The 23,831-nt window shown below is 37.2% G+C and overlaps 2 protein-coding genes across 6 annotated transcripts; one reads left to right on the top strand and one right to left on the bottom strand.

Moving 5' to 3' along the window:
- The first annotated feature begins 671 nt into the window (after positions 1 to 671).
- On the top strand, positions 672 to 13,650 carry LOC120344391 (cell division cycle 7-related protein kinase-like). The gene is made up of 12 exons (XM_078112908.1): positions 672 to 870; positions 2,792 to 2,953; positions 3,304 to 3,393; positions 3,854 to 3,998; positions 4,476 to 4,569; positions 5,519 to 5,661; positions 6,285 to 6,601; positions 7,141 to 7,471; positions 7,729 to 7,808; positions 10,230 to 10,379; positions 11,638 to 11,730; positions 12,351 to 13,650. The coding sequence occupies exons 1-12, from the start codon at positions 714 to 716 to the stop codon at positions 12,575 to 12,577; spliced, it is 1,989 nt and encodes a 662-aa protein (XP_077969034.1). The 5' UTR covers positions 672 to 713; the 3' UTR covers positions 12,578 to 13,650.
- Positions 13,651 to 15,625: 1,975 nt separating this feature from the next.
- Positions 15,626 to 23,009, bottom strand: LOC120344314 (L-proline trans-4-hydroxylase-like). 5 transcript variants are annotated; one of them, XM_039413455.2, is made up of 9 exons: positions 22,889 to 23,009; positions 22,186 to 22,276; positions 21,472 to 21,658; positions 20,849 to 20,940; positions 19,780 to 19,870; positions 19,335 to 19,421; positions 18,398 to 18,480; positions 17,272 to 17,383; positions 15,626 to 16,544 (listed from the first exon to the last, which is right to left on the bottom strand). In XM_039413455.2, the coding sequence occupies exons 1-9, from the start codon at positions 22,905 to 22,907 to the stop codon at positions 16,398 to 16,400; spliced, it is 909 nt and encodes a 302-aa protein (XP_039269389.2). In that variant the 5' UTR covers positions 22,908 to 23,009; the 3' UTR covers positions 15,626 to 16,397. The 5 variants fall into 5 exon arrangements, with proteins under 5 accessions (XP_039269389.2, XP_039269392.2, XP_039269391.2 ...); XM_039413458.2 differs by lacking the exon at positions 22,889 to 23,009 and adding an exon at positions 22,707 to 22,727; XM_039413457.2 differs by lacking the exon at positions 22,889 to 23,009 and adding an exon at positions 22,712 to 22,727.
- Between the last annotated feature and the right edge of the window lie 822 nt (positions 23,010 to 23,831).

Here is a 23,831-nt window from a genome sequence, read left to right as displayed (position 1 = left end):
TCGATGTTGCTCCGTACTGCGATTTGAATAATTTTATTTATCATTTAATTTTAAATATTGTGTCATCACCTCAACAGCGTAAGCGATGTCATGCATATGTAACGGTAAATATTTCAATTATAACGGAGATAACAGTCTTTATCAGGGCAACTGAAAAGGATAACATATCGTAAAGGTGATCAAAATGAGGGCGCCGTTACTTGCGTTGTACCCGATAGTGCACTAAATGATAACGTTTCACCACGAAACGCTGGCCGTAAATCGACGCCAATCAGACTGTACGAGCGTCACGTGTTTAACAACCAATCACAGACTGTACGAGCCATCAGCTGTATGATGAGACAATCACACCGGCACAAGCGATTGTGTGTGTGCGTTCTTTATCGTGAGAACTTAGAGCGGTTTGAAGCTTTTGGAATTACCGGCAAGTTAGCTAAATGTCAATCTCGTTGCGTGATCAAAGTCATGCGCAAATGAGTCGATTTTTTTTATGCAATCTGAGTTATGCGAGTATAAGCCGCCCCCTTAGTTTGGCAACTTTTTTTTTGTGTTTTAAACTCTGCGTATGTGCGAAAATATACGGTATGTGCTGAACTACCAGCCTACTTTATTTTGGCGGCAGATTGTGACTGTAGTGACAGAATTAATAAAATAATATTTTCTGCTTTCAGATATTTATTTTATATATTTCTATATTTTATTTAATCCAAGATATGTCGAAGCCCGAGTTATTGGAAACCTTGAACAACTGTGAATTTTTATCAAAAAAATTGAAACTTGAAATTTGCAATTCTAACATTACATCACTGAGATCGGATACTGTAAAATGTTTGGATGTATTAAAGCCCATACATTCAGAAAATAATGAAGGTAACTAATTAGATTTATCAATTTTGTGATTGATAAAATACTAATATTTACCCGTTTTGTTGTTGATTTGGTTTCTGCGGGACTAACAACTTATTCTTCTTCTATGCTTTTATGTCCGTATTCATATAATGACTGAATGATGGGATGCTGTAGCAAGAGGGAAGAACTATCTTGAATGATTCAATAGTCTTGCTGCACACTAACAGCGAGTTGATTAGTATGCAGCAAGACTCCTGTGTCCTTTTCAGCTTATGAAATTTTTGGTAGATTTCAATTTCTAATATTAAATCAAAAATTTTAAGGTATAATTACATACCGTACTGATAGAGAGAGAATATGAAATTATAAAATGAAAAATGAGTCAGCTGATGAAAATAATTTTTTTTCTACTATCCGACACTTTACATCAGACTTAATAAGATATAGTAATATTGTTTAAAAGTTTGATTTTCAAATACGAAGCTTTTATATTATAGTTTAAAGTCGTCTCCATCGAAACTGCATTTGGGCTGATATTTCATGTTAGTGGTCAGACTTAAAAACCTCAATAAGTATGTAATGAGCCAGTAATGGAGCTCAGCCCGGTGAGCGTGAGTAACGGGAGTGTAAAACTGTGATGTCATTATAATTGAGACAAGAGAGCTATGCTCAAATATATGGACACGTAGCGCCACCCAATGGCAATAATTTTGATGACGTCATAGCGAGAAAAAAAAGTAATAGCCTTCTGGAGAAAAATTTTATCTTTAACCACTGAAAATTTCAAAGCAATTGGTCCAGTATTCGAAGAGAAAAGCAATTTTTTAAAAATGGAGAAGGGGACAAATAACAATAACAACAAAATTTTGAAACGATCGTTATGTCCACTTTGTGTCCAATAAGTCTTTAACCCAGTGGTTTTCAAACGATGGGGCACGACATTTTCACAGGGATGGGGATCTAAATAAAACTATTTGTTAGATCTGATCTTGCCTGCCTCATTTTAGATATTCACATTTCTTTATTGTTTAGTTAGAGATTGCGATTCAATCCACGTATTTTCAACATGTTTTTTTAAATAAACATGCTTTCGCCTTACTATCTGTTATTTGTAGCCATTTCTATCATTAAATTAATTTAAAAAAACTAAATTATGCTACTGTTATAAATATGTCATTTTTAGAGTAAATTCCCCGATCAGACTAATCCAAAATTTATCTTCGTTCTAATCAGATTACCTTTTGTAACTAGTACAAATAGTTTTCTATAAACTGAGAGTTCAATAAAAAAAAAACTGTTTCAATTTATGTATTCATTCATGTGTTGTATTGGGTGGTAACTGACTCAGATGACCGTAAATCGTATCGTTAACTCCCAGTCATACCGAAAACATTTGGTTCACTTATTTTGTTATTATTATATTTTATATTATGTGTTTTCTGGTTGACGAAATGATGAATTCTCTCTCTCTATTGTTAGCTTGTTATTTTTGAAGCGTTTTAGCAAGGTTTCTAGTGCTTTTAGATGTCTTTTCACTACTTTTAAGCGTTTTAACAAGGTTTCTAGTGTTTTTAGACGTTTTTTTCACTGTTATTAAGCGTTTTAACAAAGTTTCTAGTGTTTTTAGACGTTTTTTTCACTGTTATTAAGCGTTTTAGCAGGGTTTCTAGTGTTTTTTCACTGTTTTCAAGCGATTTAGAAAGGTTTTTAGTGTTTTTAGACGGTTTTTCACTGTTTTTAAGCTTTTAGCAAGGTTTCTAGTGCATTTAGACGATTTTTCACTGTTTTTAAGTGTCTTAGCAAAGTTTCTAGTGTTTTTAGATGTTTTTTTACTGTTTTTAATTGTTTTAGCAAGGTTTCAAAATAACACAAGCCTTGACAAATTTTGATGTTTGAACCACTGCTTTAGCCAGCTTTAACCAACAAATTTCTTATTTTTTAGACAATGAAGAAAATTCAAATTGCAATCTCACATCGATAAGTCCACCATTCCCATCTCGAAGACGACTACGTGGCGTATTACAGAACAAGACCAATGTTCAAGACTTCAACGATAAAAAGACATTGAATACCAAAACGAAGGAAAAAGAACCTGTTTTGAAGGGTATATTGAATTTTCTGACTCTGAGCTAATACTCCTGATTGTCTATTGGCACGTCTGTAGTTTCGCGCAACTTAACTCAGAGAAGAGTCTCATTTATATCTGAGTGAGTCCACCAAACTTTACTCAGAGATGAGTCTTCTTTACTTCTAAGAGGAGTGCCCATAACTTTGCTCAGAGATGAGTCTCATTTACCTCTGAGTGAGGACATGCAACTTCACTCGAAAATAATGCTCTTTTACTTCAGAGTATAATAATATAAACTCGCGGTTTTGAACGTGAACGTGCAGTCCAGCGTGCCGCAACAAATTTCAGTTTAAATTTTTCACTTTTGCTTATGCATTACTTCCTAGATGCAACAAACCCTGGTACGATAATAGAACTTGTTTCTAAAGTTCCTTCTGTGCAGAAATATTTCGACGTCAAGAAGAGGATTGGCTGGGGTGAGTATTGTAACAACACATTTGTATTATTTATTGCATTATAGACATCTAATACATATAACTATTCCTATACTAAGTGACGTATCTACATAAAATGGAGCCCATGTCAAAGTTTAAAAATTCACCTTTTGTTCTTTAATTAAAAATTGTAACGAGAATTGTTGAATTGAGATATTTGTACATTATTGTTATTCTTCAGGTAAAAATACCGGTTGCAATTATTTCCAATTTGAATTTTTTTTGTCGAAATATTTCACTTGGCTATCAAAATTGTTCACCTTTTTGCACCCAATGCAAATGGCCCCATGGCTGCCATACCCTAGATACGCCACTGCCCATACCCAACATGGGCTGGACGAGAAGGCCATAGTTATCCATAAATTGACTGATATCCTTAATTTACACTTTTCATTCCCCCGGTTTTACAGGACCTTTATAAATCTTGTTTCATATTTATCAGGCACATTCAGCAGTGTATTTCTTGCGTCTGAGAAGCAAACAGATGTGGAATGTTCTAGAAATTATTGTGCACTGAAGCATATCTACTCCTGTTCTGCAAATACAAAGAGAGTTTTGTTTGAAACGAAATGCTTGAAGGAGATTGGGTAAGTGAGTCTAAAAATGATACCTGGATGTCCTGCTATTGTTCATGTTCGATAGGATAGGATTTACATGTTTATTCTGGGGAAGAGGGAAGCCGATGACGAACCACGGCTCATCGTCCGGTTACTAGTCCATGTCGCCATGTCCTGTACAGAAGTAGTTAGCCCATTATTTGTTTCATATGCATGAACTTGATGGTGGAGGAAGTCGTAACCAACCAGCGGTTACGTGAACCACCTTTCTGTGGTGGGGAGTCCAGCAATCCTCTCGCATGTAATTATCCTCACAGGATTCAATCTTGCGAACTCGATGTGATATCAAGTATATTCCTAATACTTATCATGATGTGCCACAACATGCCCACGACACTATGTGAAATACGTCACATTAAAAGGAATACCTAAATAGCTGTTAATTTTTCATAATTATGGCATTCCTAATTTTTTTCCAAGTTTATAAAAACTCATTTTTGATTTCAGAGGTTCTGACAACGTCGTTGGACTGAAAAGTATCCTGGGAAACGGATCTGAACACGTACTTGTAATGCCTTTTCATAAACATGACAGATTTTCGGTAAGCCAGTATTATATTCTGTGAGCCATAGATCTGGAGTTAACTTTTTGAATTTTGCGTATATAAGGTATCAAATAACTATTTACTTGGGAGTCCCTTGACTAGTCCTTGAGCTTGTAATAGAACTAAAATAAGGAAAATAGTAATAAAATTATGGCCCAACCCTAACCTGGTACATATACTATGTTCTGGTGTCCGCCACTTTGGTTCACATACTACAGGAGTACCAAATTTGCATATAAGTTGACTCTACAAATCGTAACGTGTGCATGCACTTATCGTGAGAACTTAGCATAGTTCGTGTTATAGCTGTTCGAATTAAGTGAGCATAATGTCATTTCGTTTGAGTGCGATCAAAGTTATGCACATAGAAGCAGACCCCTTAGTTTGGCCACTTATTTTCTAGTTTTAAACTCTGCTTATATGCGAGGATATACGTTACAAGTTGCACATTCTCATAAAGCCAACGAGTATAAAACCAATATTGCGGATAGGAAGGTTATCTGGCGTCATCCATGAAAGTTGCGCAGCAAGGGTTTCCGAGGTCGAATAGGTATTTTACTAAATTGAAATGCACACTACAGGATTTCATATCATGAGAGTTTTCGGACAGCGATATCGAATTTGCAAGATCGCAAAAATACTAAATACTCAAAACTAAATATAATCGAGCAGTTTATCTCGTATCTGTGTGTCAGATTGCTGGGTATTTTAAAATAGTGATGTTTTTGGTTGACTTTCAGTATTCTTCGATACTTTTACTTTGCTTACTTTGGTTATTAGAATCTCTGAGTTATACTTTTCTATTTTCAGACTTTAATCAGAGAGTTATCTCTCGAAGGAGTCCGTTGCTACATGCGTAATTTATTAACAGCGTTACGGCGAGTCCCGCTTTTACTTTGCTTACTTTGGTTATTAGAATCTCTGAGTTATACTTTTCTATTTTCAGACTTTAATCAGAGAGTTATCTCTGGAAGGAGTCCGTTGCTACATGCGTAATTTATTAACAGCGTTACGGCGAGTCCACAAATTCAATGTGATACATCGAGATGTCAAACCGAGTAATTTTCTTTACGATTTTAAATCTGGAAGGTGGGTGGACTAAATGTGTTTTTATTACTTGTTTCTCCCTGAATCAGTTGTTCCCAGTCTTTTTTATTAAGTCCCCCCTGAACTCTCGGAACAAAAGCGACTCATTTTTACCGCTTTCGACTCATACCTGCTATGATGTGTAGTTAGTGAGTAGTAATCAACTTTATGTCCCTGACTTTTATCAAATCCCCCACTGCTTCTAACAAAAAAGTGCTCTAGCCACTTTGATTCATGGGCGCCAGAGGTACAAGGACAAAGCCGCTTGCAATTTAATTGTGTGAATTGTATAAAATATAAATTTATATAAAAGCAAACCTAAAAATTTTCGGAACCCCAAATGAAAACCACTAACCTAGGCCATTGAGCGCTCCAGAAGTGTATGTACCAATATTGAGGTAACTAATTTTGTTCGCCTATTTTACATCAAGTTGTGCAAAGGGACTGGAACCTATATGCAGGGGGTATATTCACTTGGCTAACACAGACAGTCCCCGAACTCGTAATAGAACTAAAATAAGGAAAATCGAAATAAAATTATGGCGTAACCCTAACGTGATAGGTACACTACGGGGTACCGGCCATTGCACCCAAATTCCAATTTCCAACAATTTTTTTCTTTACAGCTGTGCACTGGTTGATTTTGGCCTAGCGCACAACGCTCACTTTTACAAGCCGTCCAAAACCCACAGCGGAATGATATCACAACAGCGGACTCGCACAAGATCAGTTCCTGTTTCCGAGCCTGTCAGGGCAAGATCAGTCAAGCATATCAAGAAATCAGGAAGCGTGACATGTTCGCGTTCACCACTTCACACTCGGAGTTCTTCAATGGTCGCCATGGCGAAAAATATTAATAGATTAAGCGCAGTGGGTGCTCGTAAACGACCAGCTGACGAATCGTTTAAGCCTGCACAGAATAACATTCCTACCGGAACTCCAGGTACTGTTTCATTGGAATTTATTTCAAGTAACGATTATTATTTACCTATAATATTCCAAAGAAGGCTTTATACCTGACATAGGCAAACTGTGGCCCGCAAGCCAAATTCGGGCCGTTGGGTAATTCAATCTGGCCCGCCTGATGCTGCCATAACCAAACTAAAACCAAATATTGATGTTTTAGTTGAAAATAGCTCAAAAATTTGTTGAGGTTGCGAATAAATTTAGTTTTAGCACAAGTTTTTAATTTAATCTAGTATGTGAGAGTAATTCCGATCCCTTGCTTTGCAAAGTCTATACCTGAGTCCAATTTATTATCTATGCCTAGAAAGTTACAATGCCTTATTAACAGCTAGTTGGTGCAAACAACGCATACCACAAGATCAATGACCTAAAAAAACGATGTTAAGGTGCGACTGGCGGTTTCACCCATTCTTTTTCTATCTGGCCCTCATGTATTAATAAAGATTGCACACCCCTGCTTTAACCAGTTGGACATCCTAAATTCCGCAACTTTTACGTAATTTTTTTTTTTTCTAGTGCACAAGCGTCTTTGCATCAAACCAGATATGCTTGATTTAGCACAATGCTCATCAGAGCGTTTCACCGCCACTCCAAGACCAACATTCCGTTACCGTCCCGGTTTTGAACCAAGGGGAATCCCCATTTTCCTCCCCCAAGCTTCTACACCCTCCCCAGCAAGTGTAAGCAGTGAAAGGGGAATTACTTCACCATTAGCTGGATGTACGCTGCGAAGTCAGCCAAATTCTGGAAAAACAATCGGGGACGTACTTCCGAGTATTCGAACAAAATCTCGGACACGAGATATCTGGTCAAAGCCGCATCAAACGAAAAAGAAACACTGCTCAAGGTGTTTTTTTTTTTTTACTTGTTTTCGAACTCTTGGTATCTAGACAAGCAGGATAAATATTACTATATTCTATTCTAGTCACAACAAGCAGACACCTCCTTCGAAGCCAGCGTGTGATAACGTTGATAAATTCATCTTTTTTTTCATCTCTGTTTTATTTTACAAAATCGTTATATCAGTGGCTGTTTGAAGACCCTTTTTCATAATAACCAGGTGAATACTTTGTAAAAAATTCATCGTTTTCACTTATTTTTCAGTAAGCTTGTTGCACCAAGAGCTGGTACGTCGGGATTCAGAGCCCCAGAAGTTTTGATCCGATGTCCTCATCAAACCACGGGTAAGAAAACGAGTTTGGTACTGCGATATATCCTCACATATAAGCAGGGTTGTCCAAAACGAATCGAATATTTGAAATTATTCGAATATCAAAGTATTCGAATACCTTTTCGGCTCATTTCCGAATAATTACGAATAGTAGTCACTTTTCGCTGTAAACACGGTGTTTCGTTTTACCGGAATCTTCAAACGACTTTTTACGCTTTCTCACGTATTGTAATGACGATGAAATAGAGTCGGCATTTTGATTGTTTATATTCAGCGCGAATGTACGTCGCATAGTGTTGCGACACATTTGCACGTTTGCGTTGGTGGACATTGCCGACATTCGTCTTTTAATTCACAAAATCATTTCCATTAGTCGAAAAATCGACAATCACCGTATTTCCCGGCCAATAAGTCGCTTTTCTAGACCCAATTTTGGCTTGATTTTTTGGGGGAAGGGGCGCCTCATTGGGAAAGCATGTTTATTTTATTTTTATGTGGCCTGCTTATTTTTCGCATTAGTCTTCTCAAGCATAATTTGTGTTGAACCTTATATTTGGTTCTTATGGGTCTGCCAATCATGATATTTAATCGTAGGCCGGTTATCGTTACTTAAAAGAGAAAACACGGCCACCGCCACCGAGATAAAGTAGTGATTTATGACCCTTTGGTTTTTCCGATTCAGCAGAAAACGACAGGGACATGAAACACAGCTGTGAAATAACCCGTGGACGTACCGTGTGGTACTTATCACATTCCAAAATTATTTCGACATTCGGGTTGATAGGTTGTCCAAAATGATTGCCGCTTTATAATTTAAATTTACCGCTTCGTTGTTGAGAATAGTTAATTCCGTGAGTATGGTTCTACCAAACAAACATGATTTGGTTCTGTTCTGACCCTATAAAATTATAGATTGTTCAAAATGATTGTGATTTTTAACTTAAAATTACCGCTTTATTGTTAAAAATAGTTAATTCTGTGAGTATGATTCTACTAAACAAACGTGATCTGGTTCTAAACATTATTATTAGCGCATATTAGCATAACTGAACAACAGGGAATAATTTTTCTACCCGTCTTCTTGGAGGCCTATATGGAAAACCCCCTTTTTTGAGTGCTAAAAATATACATCGTCCTATTTGCCATGTAGACATATTAGCCGGGAAATACGGTATTTATAGCCGTAATTGTTACGATATCCAATAAATTGTCACAAGTTGGGAAACAAGTTGATTTATTAGAAAAATACTTTCACCCGCTTTCTGGAAAATAATTTTGATAATGATGGTCAAAAGTATCGATAATGAAAGTATTAATACCAAATACCACAGGTATTTGTGGGCATGAAATGTGTGGTAAACTGCCCAATTATAATTAATTTCGGATTCGTATTTACAAAATATTAAAACTATTATAACTCAAAAATACAACGGCGATTTGTGGACTTGAATGTGTAATAAAGTACAAATTATTTTTCCGACTTGGGACAATTTTTTCGAGTACGAAAATAAGAATCAAAAATTAATTATATTCGGGCACAATATCACGGCATTCTGTGGACATAAATTGTAAGGCAAACTCGCGATTGATATTAGTTTTTGATTCCTATTTACAAAATACAACGGTGATCTGTGGACATTGAATGTGTGGTAAACTACCCGATTATAAATAGTTTTTGAACCCTATTTTCGTATTTATAAAATAATAAAAGTATTATTACACAAACATACAACGGCGATCTGCGGACTTAAAATGTGTGGTAAAGTTCCCGAATATGTTTACTTTTTGATTCGTATTTTTGTACTCACGAAAAAATTGTCACAAGTCTGAAAAAGAACTCATACTTTATCCCGCTTTTTGACAAATAATTTGGATAATGGTATTTAAAAGTATGGGCGTTTTACTAGGATGATTTTGTGTTGCGCGAGCATTCAAATCCATCACCGATACCACTATTTAAAATGCCCTGTCGTATTATTTTAATTCTGTTAATTAACACAAGAACTCATGTTATATAAAATATATATCGCAATAATCTGCAAACATGAAATGCCTGGTAATATATCCAGGTTGTAAATAGAAGTTATTCCATTGTTTATTGTATGAAAATTCCTTCATACACTTAGATTCTATTACTGGATTTTATTTTCGAAGTATTCGAAATTTCATATTCGAAAATAATAATTTCGAATGTATTCGAAATAGGGAACTATTCGGTATTGGCCATCCCTACATATAAGCCAATCTTACAAATAGTAACATGCCGTACACACCGAAACACGTAAGCGGTCACATGACCGATAACCACCCCCTTCTTGCTGGGTGATTGTGGGATAAAAACATCCCCCTGTTCTTGAGTATTTAATGAAAATATCCCCCTTTTTTTTCTAAGGGTATTGTATGAAATCTCACAAAAATATTCTTGTTTTTACAGCTGTGGATGTTTGGTCAGCCGGTGTTATGTTTCTTTCGCTACTGACAGGCCGATACCCGTTCTTCAAACCGTCCGATGATATGGAATCTCTAGCACAAATGATAGCAGTGTTTGGTTCAGAAAAAATTAAGAAAATTGCTCGTTGTTGTGGTAAGCCTATTTCTATTCTATGCTTTAGTCTTTTTTTTCTTTGAGCTATAGATAATTTCATTGTTTTCCTCGTTCCGTTTTCTTTCTCTATCGCCAAATGTCTGATTTACTAGCCGTGTTTGATTCAGAAAAAATAGTTGAAGTTGTGGTGAGCGAATTTTTGTGATTACAGCTGATAATTTTACTTCAGAGTGTTAATATTTGTTATATACAATGTTCCCTCTAATTTTTTGTGGTATGTGTGCACAGTAATTTTGGTGTGTGCGCACTTTTTTGGAAATGACTAATATTTGTGCAAAAACCAATGAAGAAATTTTGGCGTTCCAAGCGAGTAATGGGTGGGCCAACAACAAACTTTCTCAACCTGCCAACCGAGAACATGGTTACATTACATCGAAATACGTCTGTGCGCAGTTAATCTATGCGTGTGCGCAGCCTCTGATAGCTGTGTGCGCGCGCTCACCTTAGAGGGAACACTGGTTATATATATATATATATATATATATATATATATGGCACTTTTCCGGAGGCTCATAGAACTTATGACCCACTTAATTATCATTCCAGTGGTATTTATAGTGTTATTTTGACTGGTAGATTCCAAATCGCATTTTGTTCAAACAATTCATGCTCAATAAAGTGGAAATATCTTGTGAAATAACCTTATTAAGCAATGAAACTAGGGAGAAGGGAAACTAGGGGAGTTTGCTTGTGAAGGGAAAGTAAATGCAGTTTTGCGCATTGTGAACTCCCTCCAACTGCTCTGTGGCCCCTTTGGTGGGTCGAAAACCGCTGGCCTACATGAGCCCATCGCACTAATCTTTAGTCTTTTCGAAATTTATGGGTTTCATGGTACTCCTGAAGTATATAAACCAAGATGGCGGACATAGGAATGTACTATATGTACCAGATTAGGGTTAGGCCATAATTTCAGGTACAAATACTACGGCAGTCACATGGCTAGTCCCCGAACTCGTAATAGAACTAAAATAAGGAGGAATTGGCATACAATTATGGCCTAACTCTAACCTGGTACACATACTACGTTAGGCTGTTCGCCACCTCGGTTCACATACTGCGGGAGCACCAAAATTTGCATATAACCCGACCCTACAAACTAAAGAGTTCTATATGTGAGCAAGTGAGTCCAATGGTAAAATTGACATCTGAGATGTAAACCAATCACTGAGGTCGTCTTAATCACCAAATGTCCGATTTTTTGAATAATTTTTTTATATATCATTTATTTCGTTTGCAGGTAAAAAACTGACGTCACCGTTTTTCTGTTCTGGTCATAATTTGAAGAATGTTGTGGAAACGTTCAGAAAAATTTCAGAGGAGAAAAAAGAAGGTAAGAATTTCGGTAGGAAGATTAAAATAGCTTAATGTTGGGAGTTCTCAGTCACGCAATTACCTTTAAGGCTGAATGCGTTGCAGAGCACCCATATACGATTGTCTAACACTCCGTGAAGTGACACATGGTGGCCTATTCTTTCTTGGTGGGGCGGAACCCCACACTAGAACGTTCCAAAAGCTTGAGGAACAACAGTTAAATTGCCCGAATCCCACAAACTATAAATATATATAAAAGCAAACCTCATACTGGCAAAAAGTGTAGCGAATTTATAATTGAGTCAATAAAAGTGGCAAACTTGAACTGGTTGAAGACAACATTATCAAGGAAAGAGCTAGAGAAGGGAAATCACACAAAGTATTTAAAAAAAGGCACTTCAGAAGTGTATGTACCAATATGAAAGTAACTAATTTTGTTCGCCTATTCTTCAAGTTGTGTATACCTATGGACATGGGTATATTCACTTGACTAACACAGACAGTCCCCGAACTCTTGTGAGAACTAAAATAAGATGAATCGGAATAAAATTATGCCCTAACCTGGTACATATACTACGAAGGTACCAAAGAAACTGCATTTTCATAACAACATCAACATCTATCACTTTATGTTAACAGGTTTCATCAAACCTGCGTCTACAATCCAACACTCAGCCTCATCAAACAGTCCTAGTACCTTCACAAAGAATAAAACACAGAAACTGGCATCACACGTCTACATTCCCCCCTACCCCATGGAAACCATACCAGCCTCTGCTTACGATTTGCTGAATAAATTATTAGACGTCAATCCTCTCACTAGGTTGTCTGCGAAAGAAGCGCTCAACCACGAGTTTTTTTCTTAAAGTTAATGAGGAATATTTATATGTGAACTAAAATCCACACATCTGAAACAAATACCTGGCTATATAACTCTTACCTGACGTGAGTAACAGGACGAGAGGCCGTGGTTCGCCATATGGTTAACCCACCTTATCGGCTTTCCACTCCCCCTGATGAATATGTTAATCCTGTGAACCCTATTATGCGAGTTGCAACTATTATTATTTATTTTATAGCAATGCTTTCCTACTTAAAAACTCTCCATACCCTCCCCACTACGCATACAGACTCCCAGTTAGTTTCTGGAAGTTAATGAGAAGTATTATATGGTTTCATTACATTTGAACCCATGACAATTGCACCTATGGAACTATTTTTTGTTTTATGGATATTTGAACCCATACCAACTTTACTCCATGGGTTTTAGCACCCACATATAGACTGAACCCGCGGATATACGGGTGAAAATGTATGGGTTCAAATGTTCGGTCACCGTTTTATATATATATGTGTCACTGAGATTGTGTTTCAGCCGCTATTTTAAAGAGAGCAAACTTCTGATACATCCCTACCTTTACCTTCTCAAACTCTTCTTTCCCCTCTCACTGCGCTCAGAGATGGGTCTCTTTTATTTGGAAGTGAGTGCTCATAATTTTACTGAGAGATGAGTACTTCTGAATGAGTGCCCGTAACTTTGCTCAGATATGAGCCCCCTTTAACTTCTGAGTGAACTTACATTCCCTCGCTTTAACCAATTTTTCTAATAAAAAAATGTTCACAGTTAGGGTTTAGATGGTTTGAATATTGTTGAGATGATTTTGGCAATATATATTTAATATTTATCTCTGAATCCAACTTTTACATGAAATCCTGAAAAGTTTTAATTTTTATTAAATTCTCATCTAATCCATTAGAATGACAATTGGATTTTATGATAAGGGAACACTGTTTTATAGTGAATATTTCCGTGTGTAAATTTTGCATGTTTTGTGTCTTTTACCTCAATTTTTATGAGTTTTGTTTGTTTTTTATGTTTTATCTCGTAATGGAATCGATTTTCATGTTTTTTAATTAAAATTTTAAATACCAAGATAAATTGAGTCATTATCGTGAAAAAAGTTTTTGCTGTGACAGTTAAAATTTACACCAGACGTCTGATCTGAGTTTCTTCGCGGACTAGCATTCAATTTAACTGTGTTGCCCAGATTATAGATCTGGTGCGGCTGTGTGGCTCATCATGCTAAGCATTTGGAATAGGCTCGCCACCGCACCTCTGATTACTCTGCGTAGGTTCGCAGTTTTGAATCCCATGCTGGGATAATTAAGTGCGAGAGGATTGTAGGGTGGTTCACGTAACCGCTGGTCAGTTGCGGCTTCCTCCACCATCAAGTTCATGCTTCCGAAAACAAGTAACTGGCTAACTAATCTCATACCCAATATGGACTGGCGAGCGGCCATGGTTCGCCATATGGTTAAGCCATCTAATCTGCTTTCCTCTCCCAGGGAAAAATATGTAAAATCCTATTCCATGTAATAAAAGAGGTTTGCAATGACAAATTGGAAAGATGCTGTTTTTTCAAAACAATTTCAGCTTCTTACACGATGTTAGATGTCAGTAGTTTCTTGTAAAAGGCCTTGTTGAGTGAGAGTGGAAAGAAGGCTTGATGAGCGTTGATTGAAAACTTTAATAAACAATACCTCGTCCTGATTTCAGTCTGAACGAAATTTAAACTCCAGCTCCGAACTTGAGAAAACAAGTTTTAAAACTATGAAGCTCAGATTGAATAACATGTGTGAACAAGCGACACTTATAAAAAAAAATTCAATAAACTGCTCTTGTTTCAGTTCAGTTTGAAAAACTTATTGTCAACTAAGTTCCAATTCTAATCAGTATTTATTCCATCGCCATAAAGAAAATACACCTCATGCGAACAATAGAAAGAAGAGACTCGAATATGGCATTTCAGGGTGAAAGGTGGCGCGAGAAACCAAAACTGGTTAACGAGCAGCGACACCCATGATTAAATCTAACAGTAATTAATATATTGGAGGGAGGAGTCGACCATTATATTATGAAAAAAAAGGGGTGCTCCCGAAGTATGCGAACCAAGATGGCGGACATCGGAACGTAACATGGGTAACAGGTTAGGGTTAGGCGATAATTTTTTTTCAGTTTTCCTTATTTTAGTCCTATTATCAGTTCGACGACTAGCCAAGAGCCTCCCGTAGTATTTACACCTAAAATTATGGCCTAACCCTAACCTAGTACATATATTACATTCCGATGTCCGCCATCTTGGTTCGCATACTTCGGGAGCCCCCAAAAAAAGTTTACAGCGGAACAAAAAGAAATCCAAATACATACAAAATTCAAAACCTTCGAGCGCCACCGAGCAAGGCTAATAGTCATTAAACGAGACCTACCGGTAGGGCTGGGCATTTCGAATCGAATAGTAAATTATTTGAATTGGTTCAAAGCTAAATTTCGAATCGCCGCCATCTTGTTTCTATCTTTCCGCCAATGGTCGAGGTGAATTCCCCAATTTTTTTTTTTTTTGGAGTTATATTTTTTCAACGAAATTCTAACATATGACTATTTTCTGTAGTGAGTTATTGATAAAACGTGTTTGTTATTCTGTGTGAACGCTCAGTAATCTATCTGAGTGATTTATTCTATGTCTTCAGTAATTCATTTGTTGAGAGGACCAATTACTATAATAAAGTCGCTTACAATTATATATTTTCAAGTATTCTAGATTCGATTCGAGAAAATTATTCGATTCGATTCTGAAATCACAAGGTATTCTAAAATGCCCAGCTCTACTTACCGGTTAAAGCGTTGTTAGAATCAATTGTTTTGGCATCCCTGTAACGCATAGATTGGAGTCTCGAAATTCACACAACTCACAGTCCTGAATCCCCTCACGCACAACAAGAGCAACACAGGAAACTAACTAAGAGCAAGTTTCGTCGTCGGTCAAATACCGCAACCAATAGCGTGCAAGATAAACATATTGCGACATCGCTAATTCTCACTCTCTCAAATACGATAAATGGAAATAAACTAGAAATACAAGAACACACCTGGGTACATAACAATCCCATTTAAAATTTGTAAAAAATCTGCCATTGCAGAAAGCTCAAGTATAATTAAAATCAATTTATTTGATAATTACTTCGATAAAAATCACATTATTGCACCAGTATTGAGATAATTTTCAAACAGAAGAAAAAGGACAGATTTATCTTTGGGAGATACAAAAGCTGATAAGACGGGTCAGAAAAGGTTTTTATTTTATGCACAATTTACCACCTTACAAATTGAAGTTGAAACGACCAGAAAATACTTTTATTCATCTTATTAGTACTCTAATAACTATATTATTCTTGTGAATTTCAACATTTTTGGAAAGTAAAAATATGATCATGAGCAAACTATTCAGGCAGTCAGTCTGTTTCAATCATACCGAAAATACACTACACAAATAATAGAAATAGAAAAAAAAACGTAAATATGGCATTTCAGGGTGGAGAGAGTGAAAACTAAAACTCGATATCGATACTCGATAATTTTTATCAATTTATTCAATATGCAATTTAACTTGAGTTAAATGTACTACCTTTTTTAGGCAACTTTTTGGCAGACAATTAAAATTCTGTACGCTTTAAAACTTACCATGATGTTCTATCAACTCTCTTAATTCTATAATCAGTTTTTTATTTGTTTTCATCAATTATTTCAACGTCTATTATGCTGATTATGAAGTCAAAATAAACTTATACTTGATGGTTTTATGCACATATAATAATGATACGGCGGTCATATAAATTTGAATTTCCTTTCTAACTCTCGCTCGGTTGCTCAATCTTCGATTCAACATCTTTGTTGACTTTCTTTGCGATGATGGTTTTATCAATCGCTGGGTCCATGAACCATTTTCCTTCCATATTCTTAAATTCATTGCAGGTTTCAAGAGCGGAGTCTGGAACCTGGACAATTAAATATACAGGGTGTCAATGAAATGAAATCTTAAATTTTTTTTAAAATTGCGAAGGGAATTTATCGATACATTATATTGTTTTGGACCTCACAGATGTATTAAATGAAGTAAAAATACTTGAACAATTACTGATTAAAAAAACAACAAACTTGGTTAAGATTTATTTAGAACTGTCTTCATAACAAAATTGAAATTATGAAGGGACCATATAAAGACCCTGTATATAGGATTTAGGATAGGATTTACATGATTAACCCCAGGAGAGGAAAGTCGATAAGATGGCTTAACCATATTGCCAACCACGGCCTCTCGTCCGGTTAAAATTTCATGTCATATGTGGGATTATTTAGGTATTTGTTTTAAGAAGCCAGGACTTGATGGTGGTGGAAGCAGTAACTGACCAGCGGTTAAGGGAAGCACCCTGCAGCCGCAATGCGTTAGGAATAAGCTCTCCATTGCACCCCTGAGTACCCTATGCAGGTTCGAATCCCATGCGGGGTGGTTATGTGCGAGAGGATTGCTGGCCTTTTTGCCGTCGTAGGGTAGTTCACGTAACCGCTGGTCGTTTTCCCCACCATCAAGTCTATGCTTCCGGAACTAATAACCGGCAAACTAATCCCATACCCGACGTGTACTGGTACCATAACTGGACGAGAGGCCATGGTTTGTCATATGATAAATATGTAAATCCTATCCATTCGTATGAGATGACTGACCTTATTTAGCTTTGTCACTCTGGCATGGTGATGATCAAAATATGCATCGTTGGTTACTCTGTTGTAACAGGGAATAATAGCATAACGTCTTCGAGTTGATGTGTTCGGAGCGCTGAAAAATGGACAAAATAATACTTTTCAGTGGGGTCAAAGGCCAAGCAGTTGAATCATTAGACATTGAGTTTACATCGCAGGTCCTTACCCACCAGTCCACCATGGTGTAATAAAATGTGTAGGCAATACTGAAGCAGATAAATTTCGGACCTCCTGAAGTATACACACCAAGATGGCGCACAACCTGAACTCAGGTTGTGTACCAGTTTAGGATTCAGGTTGTGCGACATCTTGGTACACATACTTCAGGAGTACCTAAATTTCATTCCTTACAAAAAATATTAGCTTTGAACATATTGTTAGATACAGTGGCTGCCTCTAAGACAGTTTAATCATACCCATACCATATATCTCGCCCAGTTGCCAGTACATGTCAGGGTATGAGTATTTTCAACCGCCCAGAGTCGGGTATCAGAGTCTAGATATTCAGTTATATATTTCGGATGCATTGAGTTAGTGTGTAACCGTCCAGCAGTTACGTGAAGCAACATGCAATTTCAAGTAGTCCAGCAATCCACTCGCACATACCGGTATTTATTGTCAAATGAGATCCATGTCTGCTGACCTGTGCAGAATAATCAGAGGTACGATGGCAAGCACATTACTAATGCTTAGCACAATATGTCACACAGCCAAGATGATTTTAGCTGCTCTTGGCAGTGCAGTGTTTGTCAAAGATTTTTTGTGACAAGCATATTTCTGACGCATAGCACAATGTGCCAAAATGCCAAGCCTAATGAAGAGATTATTCATGGAAAAGTCTCGAAAAATTAAAAGGGCACCAATGGGAGAATTTCAGACCAAAGATGTGATGATTTTCCTCAGTGATGAGTTATTGAGTAACAGTAAGTAACATGAATCACTGTACAATGGCGAGAAGTCTCGCGATCCTCTCGCACACAATTATCTCCCATAGGATTTGAACTCATACAAAGTAATCAGAAGAGCGATACTAGCGTATGCTTAACATATTCAATCTAACAAAAAATCATAAGCGCCACTAAGCACTGACCTTGTATGCAGCACATTGCAGTGAAAGAAAATGGCATCGCCAGCTTTCAGAACCACGTTGTATTCTTCCATCACTTTCTTAATCTAGAAAACAAAAATGAAATTTGTTGTTCTGGAATTAAATGTAAGGATAATGTGAAACTGAATATTCCATGCTTCCAAAAGCAGTAGCTCCTGCTTGCATAGTGCCTTGTTTGGAGCAGAAGACATACCGGGTAATTAAAAATTGTGCACTGCAAAACTCAACTCTATTCACAGATAATTACATCTGTTCTTGCACTGAAATTATTGTCACATGCCATCGGAGTCTCGAGTTGAGTCAATTAATCGGCTTGGCGGTATGGTTCATCGTGCTAAGCGTTAGAAATACGCTCGCCACCGCACCTCTGATTACTCTGCGTGGGTTCGCAGGTTTGAATCCCATGCGGGGATGGTTATGTACGAGAGGATTGCTGGACTCTTCGCTGCCGTAGGGTGGTTCACGTAACCGCTGGTCGGTTACGGCTTCTTCCACCATCAAGTCCATGCTTCCGAAAACAAACACCTGGCTAACTAATCACATATTGCTGGTTGATTACGATTTCCTCCACTATTAAGTCCATGCATCTGAAACAAATACCTGGCTAACTAATCCTATACCTGACATGGACTGTTACCGGACGAGAGGTTCGTAATATGATTAAGCCATCTTATCGACTTTCCACGCTCCCCGGGATAAATATGTAAATCCCATACTAATTCTCACTGATGATTTGTTTGTGACAAATACGAGTCATTCTGTTTAGATATTAATATTTCTCAACAGAACATTCAAAACTATAATTCATATTTTAAAATAAGTTAGACACGATATATTTACCTTGGTGCGATGACACAATTTAAAGAAATATTGCAAAATGAGATATTTCATTCCTCACTAATGTTTAAATATAACAAACCTCAACAATCCTGTCCGTGTCGGCACCATTCTGACCGCCTACTCTACCATGATCAATTCTTCCAAGCTTATGAGAACCTCGGATAACCTGGTTGATAAAATAAAATAATAAATAACATTCATTGTTTTATTATTTACACGGACGGGGCTTTGAAGTTGAAATATATAAATAAAGGCGAAAGGTCAAATCTTCTTCCTCATCACTGCCTTTATAATAAATACAATATGCAAAATAATCAATCATATATTAGTTATGTTCAACACAATTCGCGGCACCTCAAGCAACTCGCCGCACCCTTCGGGAACCGCTGGTGTAGGCAATGCTGATGCAAAAAATTCCAGGCCTTCCAAATAATAATAGTTTCTTGCATATAGCTGCTTGTATAGAGCCTTGTTCAGAGTGAAAGGCATGCATAAGCATATATAAAAGCATGATTAAGCATTACCCTCAGACAGCCATTCTCCATGTCCGAGTCATCCATTGCAATTGAGACAGACATCAGGTCAGGAAATAAGAGACCATTCTTGTACCAATATCTGGAAAGATTTATTTAGACAACTTTTACCCAGATCTACTAATTTTTTGGGGTCTGGTGTAGTTTAGTACCATAAGTACTGTCATAGTGACGTAATTTTTAGATGTCGAAGTTTGGTGAGGGTTAAGAATGCAAAAATTGTTCGGCCACATGCACTAGAAGTTGCTGTGGCACTGAACTACCGGGAACCTTTTTTAGACTTGTTTGTAAGGGACGGTGTGTAGAAGTGTAAAAGATCAATAAGAATAAGTTTATTTTGACTTCATAATCAGCATTAAAGACAATAAAATAATTGATAAAAAAAAATTAAATTAAACTGATTATAGAATCGGGAAAGCGGACAAAACAAGTAAGATTTAGACCGCACAGATTTCAGAAAAAAAGTTGTTTTCAAATCGAAGGTGCCACTTTGTTATAAAATCTAACTTGCATGAACGCAATCGGATAAAGATATTCTCATATAATTCAGGTTCCCTGACCCTGTCTCTTTTGTGATGTCTACCGCTAAACGAGCACATCGCTTAATAACAGGTGCAGACCTGTGTGGGGATATGCGGGTTAGAACTTCTCCTCTAAAATGAAATCATACATTGCAATTTTTCATAGACTTTTTTGGGGGCTCCCGAAGTATGCGAACCAAGATGGCGGACATCGGAATGTAATGTGTACTAGGTTAGGGTTAGGCCATAATTTTAGGTATAAATACTACGGGAGGCTATTGGCTAGTCTTCGAACTGATATTAGGACTAAAATAAAGTAAATTGGAAAAAATTATCGCCTAACCTTAACCTGTTACCCATGTTACGTTCCGATGTCCGCCATCTTGGTTCGCATACTTCGGGAGCACCCTTTTTTTTTAGCTTTTAGACTTTTGAAAATCCATATTTTTCCAACCTCCGTCGAACCCGCTAGCTGTTGCAGATAACCTCGCTCTTAGAAATTTTTACCCCCTCACTAACCCGTCAGCCCTTCAACTCACCCATAATCTTGATGCCAAGCAAATGAGCCTCCAGTTAGTGCTTCTTTCAGAACAATCTTTGTGTGATAATGGTAGACCTCTCCTCCAAGAAGCTGAAACAAGTATAAAAGATATATATTAGAATTGAAAGAAACTTGCAACTCTTCTATCAGTAGCCTACTCTCACCGATTTTTTCTGTTAGTATTTTTTTTAACTTTTAGTTGAAATCGTCGCCCCCAAGTTGGGTTGAGGCCCAGTTTGGGAACTGTCATTCGGATTCTGTTTTAAGTCATCTACTGGTAACTAGCTGTACGTAAACCATTTTATACTCATAATATGTCAATAGTCGCTCACAATGTTCCCAGAAATACCCTTACAATGTTAGTTGAGTGTTCAGGACCTTTTTTGAGCAATTTGGTAAACAATTTGAACTTTTGAGTGTGTGTTGGGCGTTTATAACTTTGGTGTCTTTTGTGGAAAGCCCCCATCAAAAAACAACCCCGCCACTCGGTGGATTGTAACCCTAAAATGCCAGGGGTGTTTATTTCAAATTTTTGCAAACATGGGACGGGCTTTCTACAATGGATCCAAACTTTGTACTGAGTTGAAAAGAGCAAGCAATGATACAATGAAATTAGCCCACCGTTTCCACAGTGTCCACAATCCTCTCCATTCTCCCAATCATGCCTGTATAGTCATCTCCCGGATGATTCCAGATTACCATCTTGACACTGGCCTTGTCATCCGGCAAATCAAACGCATGTTTCACAACTTCTCCATTCTGTAGACAAAGTTCTAGTTTATCCAACTCTGGCTTTGTCATCAAACCTCTGTAAATATAAAGGTTTTCAAATATTCAAGATGGGATTCTTATATTTATCCCAGGGGGGAAAAAATGATAAAATTGTTTAATGAAATGGTCAACCAGTAATCAGCAAATTTGGAAAGCGTTGAGTTGAGCGCTGAGTCAGCGTTTCTCAACCTTTGGGGAATTTCCCCCCATGGCAGATATTTGTTGTTTTTGAGGGAAAAAATTTAGAAATATAGTGTGTGTTCATAAAGTCTTATATTGTTTAATTTCCCCTTCTTAACCCCCTCCCCCCATTTACCCAAGCTAGTTTATGTAAAGAGCCTACATCCCTCCCCACCCCCTAATTATGAATGAAGCGCTCATATGATCCCTCAATTTACCTTGGCTAATTATATAAAGATTCTACCCCTCTCAACCCCCTAAGTAGGTCTGAAGCACTCATATGACCCCTTGCCCCCGCCCCGAGCCCAGGCTAGTAGTTTATATAAAGATCCTACCTCTCCCCACCCCCTAAGGGAGTATCTCCATATTTTCCAATATTCTCACCTGACCAGAATTAATCCATCCTCTTCGTAAGCTTTCATCATTTCATCTGAAACAACAAATTTCTTCCCAGCAACATACCGGAATTCAGGCACTGAAAATCAGGACAAAAAGTTTTAATAAAATACTGTAAAATATACTGTCTTTTGCAGGAATTGAATTAATTAAAAACCAAGATAAAAAGTTAAAAAATGTGTAAATATAATGTATTTTGCAGTAATTGAATTAAATGGTTACTCAAAGATACAGCAGTAAGAGAAAGAATTTGAATTTTTATGAATTGCATTTCACATGAAACTCTCAATTAGCTGTGAAGAGTCTCACAACTGTGTCTTATAGACCAGGAAGGTTAGGGTTGCCAACTTTGTGTTGAACCATTCCGGGGCACCTTATCGTCTAGAATTTGAAAATTGATGCAAAAAAAGTTTGTGGAACACGAAGCACGTCAAAAGCAAGAGTGCGTTCTGCGCGTCGTGCAGTGTTATTTTCCAAACTGTAAATAAATTTATGGAATTGTTTACTACCTTACTTTTTGTTTACTACCAATTTATCGTATTCTTCTCTTTATATAACTTTACTATGGACGTGTGTGTGGGTGCGCATGAGCGTATGTGGAATGATTCAATTGTTTCAGGTGAGTGAACACGTGCCACTTTTTCTTGGCCAAACCATATAAGTGAGATTAGAAAAAAAAGTACAAAATCACCTGCAGTCTTTTCCGGCATTTCCGATTTTCGTTTTAACAATTTTCTATATATTTCTAGAAAAAAAAGCACGAAATTATGGAAGATTCAAAAGCCATTTGAAGGTTTGGCAACTTTCACCTTGTGTGTTGTTCTTTTTTGTAAAATTGCTGAGTTTATAAAAAATCTGGGTACTTCCGAAGTTTGTGTACCAAGATGTCGCACAACCTGAACATAATATGTGTATCAGGTTGGGGTTCAGGTTGTGCGTCATCTTGGTTCACATACTTCAGGAGCGCCCATGAAGTACTGTATTTTACGAACCATAAGGTAATATAACGCACATGTCAATAAATTGCTTAGACCCAAATGAAAATTTTGAACGCCCTTGGTCTAATATTATCTCCTTTTATTGGTTTTCTATAAGACTCCATCTCGCGTATCGCTTCCCGATAATCGGTATTTTTTTCGCATCGTCCTTCACCCTGAAATGCTATTTTTAATTCTATTCTGCAGTGTGTATGTACGTTGCATACTTTCAGCATTGGTGAAAAACAAACTGCTTAGTGGCTTTTTAAATGTTAATGAATAAACTAAATCTCGTTCAAGCATCCTTGTGACGACTGCCACATATGATTCCGCAAAGAGAAGTGAATAAGGAGAAATGACCTGCAGTTCAAAATTCCTGTGTTCGTAGATTCGAATCCCGCGGTCGATAATTATGTGCGAAAGAATTGCTGGACTCCTCACCACCGTAGGGTGGTTTACGTAACCGCTGGCCGTTACGGCTTCCTCCACCATCAAGCCTCGACTCAGCGGTGTGGCGCATCGCGCTTAGTTGGCAATACGCTCACCACCGCACCTCTGATTAACCTGAGTGAAAAATCCTGTGGGTGATAATTATGTATGAGAGAATTGTTGGACTTCTCTTTGCCGTTGGTTGCTTACGGCTTCGTCCACCATCAA

This window comes from Styela clava, chromosome 5 (assembly GCF_964204865.1).
Source record: "Styela clava chromosome 5, kaStyClav1.hap1.2, whole genome shotgun sequence".
Taxonomy (NCBI): domain Eukaryota; kingdom Metazoa; phylum Chordata; class Ascidiacea; order Stolidobranchia; family Styelidae; genus Styela; species Styela clava.
This window is presented reverse-complemented; position numbering and strand designations above follow the sequence as displayed.

Excerpts from the sequence above, each read along its gene's own strand:
- LOC120344391 (XM_078112908.1), top strand. The coding sequence starts at position 714 with ATGTCGAAGCCCGAGTTATTGGAAACCTTGAACAACTGTGAATTTTTA. Across the intron at positions 4,570-5,518 it reads ATAAACATGACAGATTTTCG|ACTTTAATCAGAGAGTTATC; the intron begins GTAAGCCAGTAT and ends TTCTATTTTCAG. Across the intron at positions 7,809-10,229 it reads ATGTCCTCATCAAACCACGG|CTGTGGATGTTTGGTCAGCC; the intron begins GTAAGAAAACGA and ends TTGTTTTTACAG.
- LOC120344314 (XM_078112766.1), bottom strand. The coding sequence starts at position 22,468 with ATGCAATTCATAAAAATTCAAATTCTTTCTCTTACTGCTGTATCTTTG. Across the intron at positions 22,277-22,419 it reads TCTTACTGCTGTATCTTTGA|TGCCTGAATTCCGGTATGTT; the intron begins GTAACCATTTAA and ends CCTGATTTTCAG. Across the intron at positions 19,422-19,779 it reads TGGAGAATGGCTGTCTGAGG|GTTATCCGAGGTTCTCATAA; the intron begins GTAATGCTTAAT and ends TTTATCAACCAG.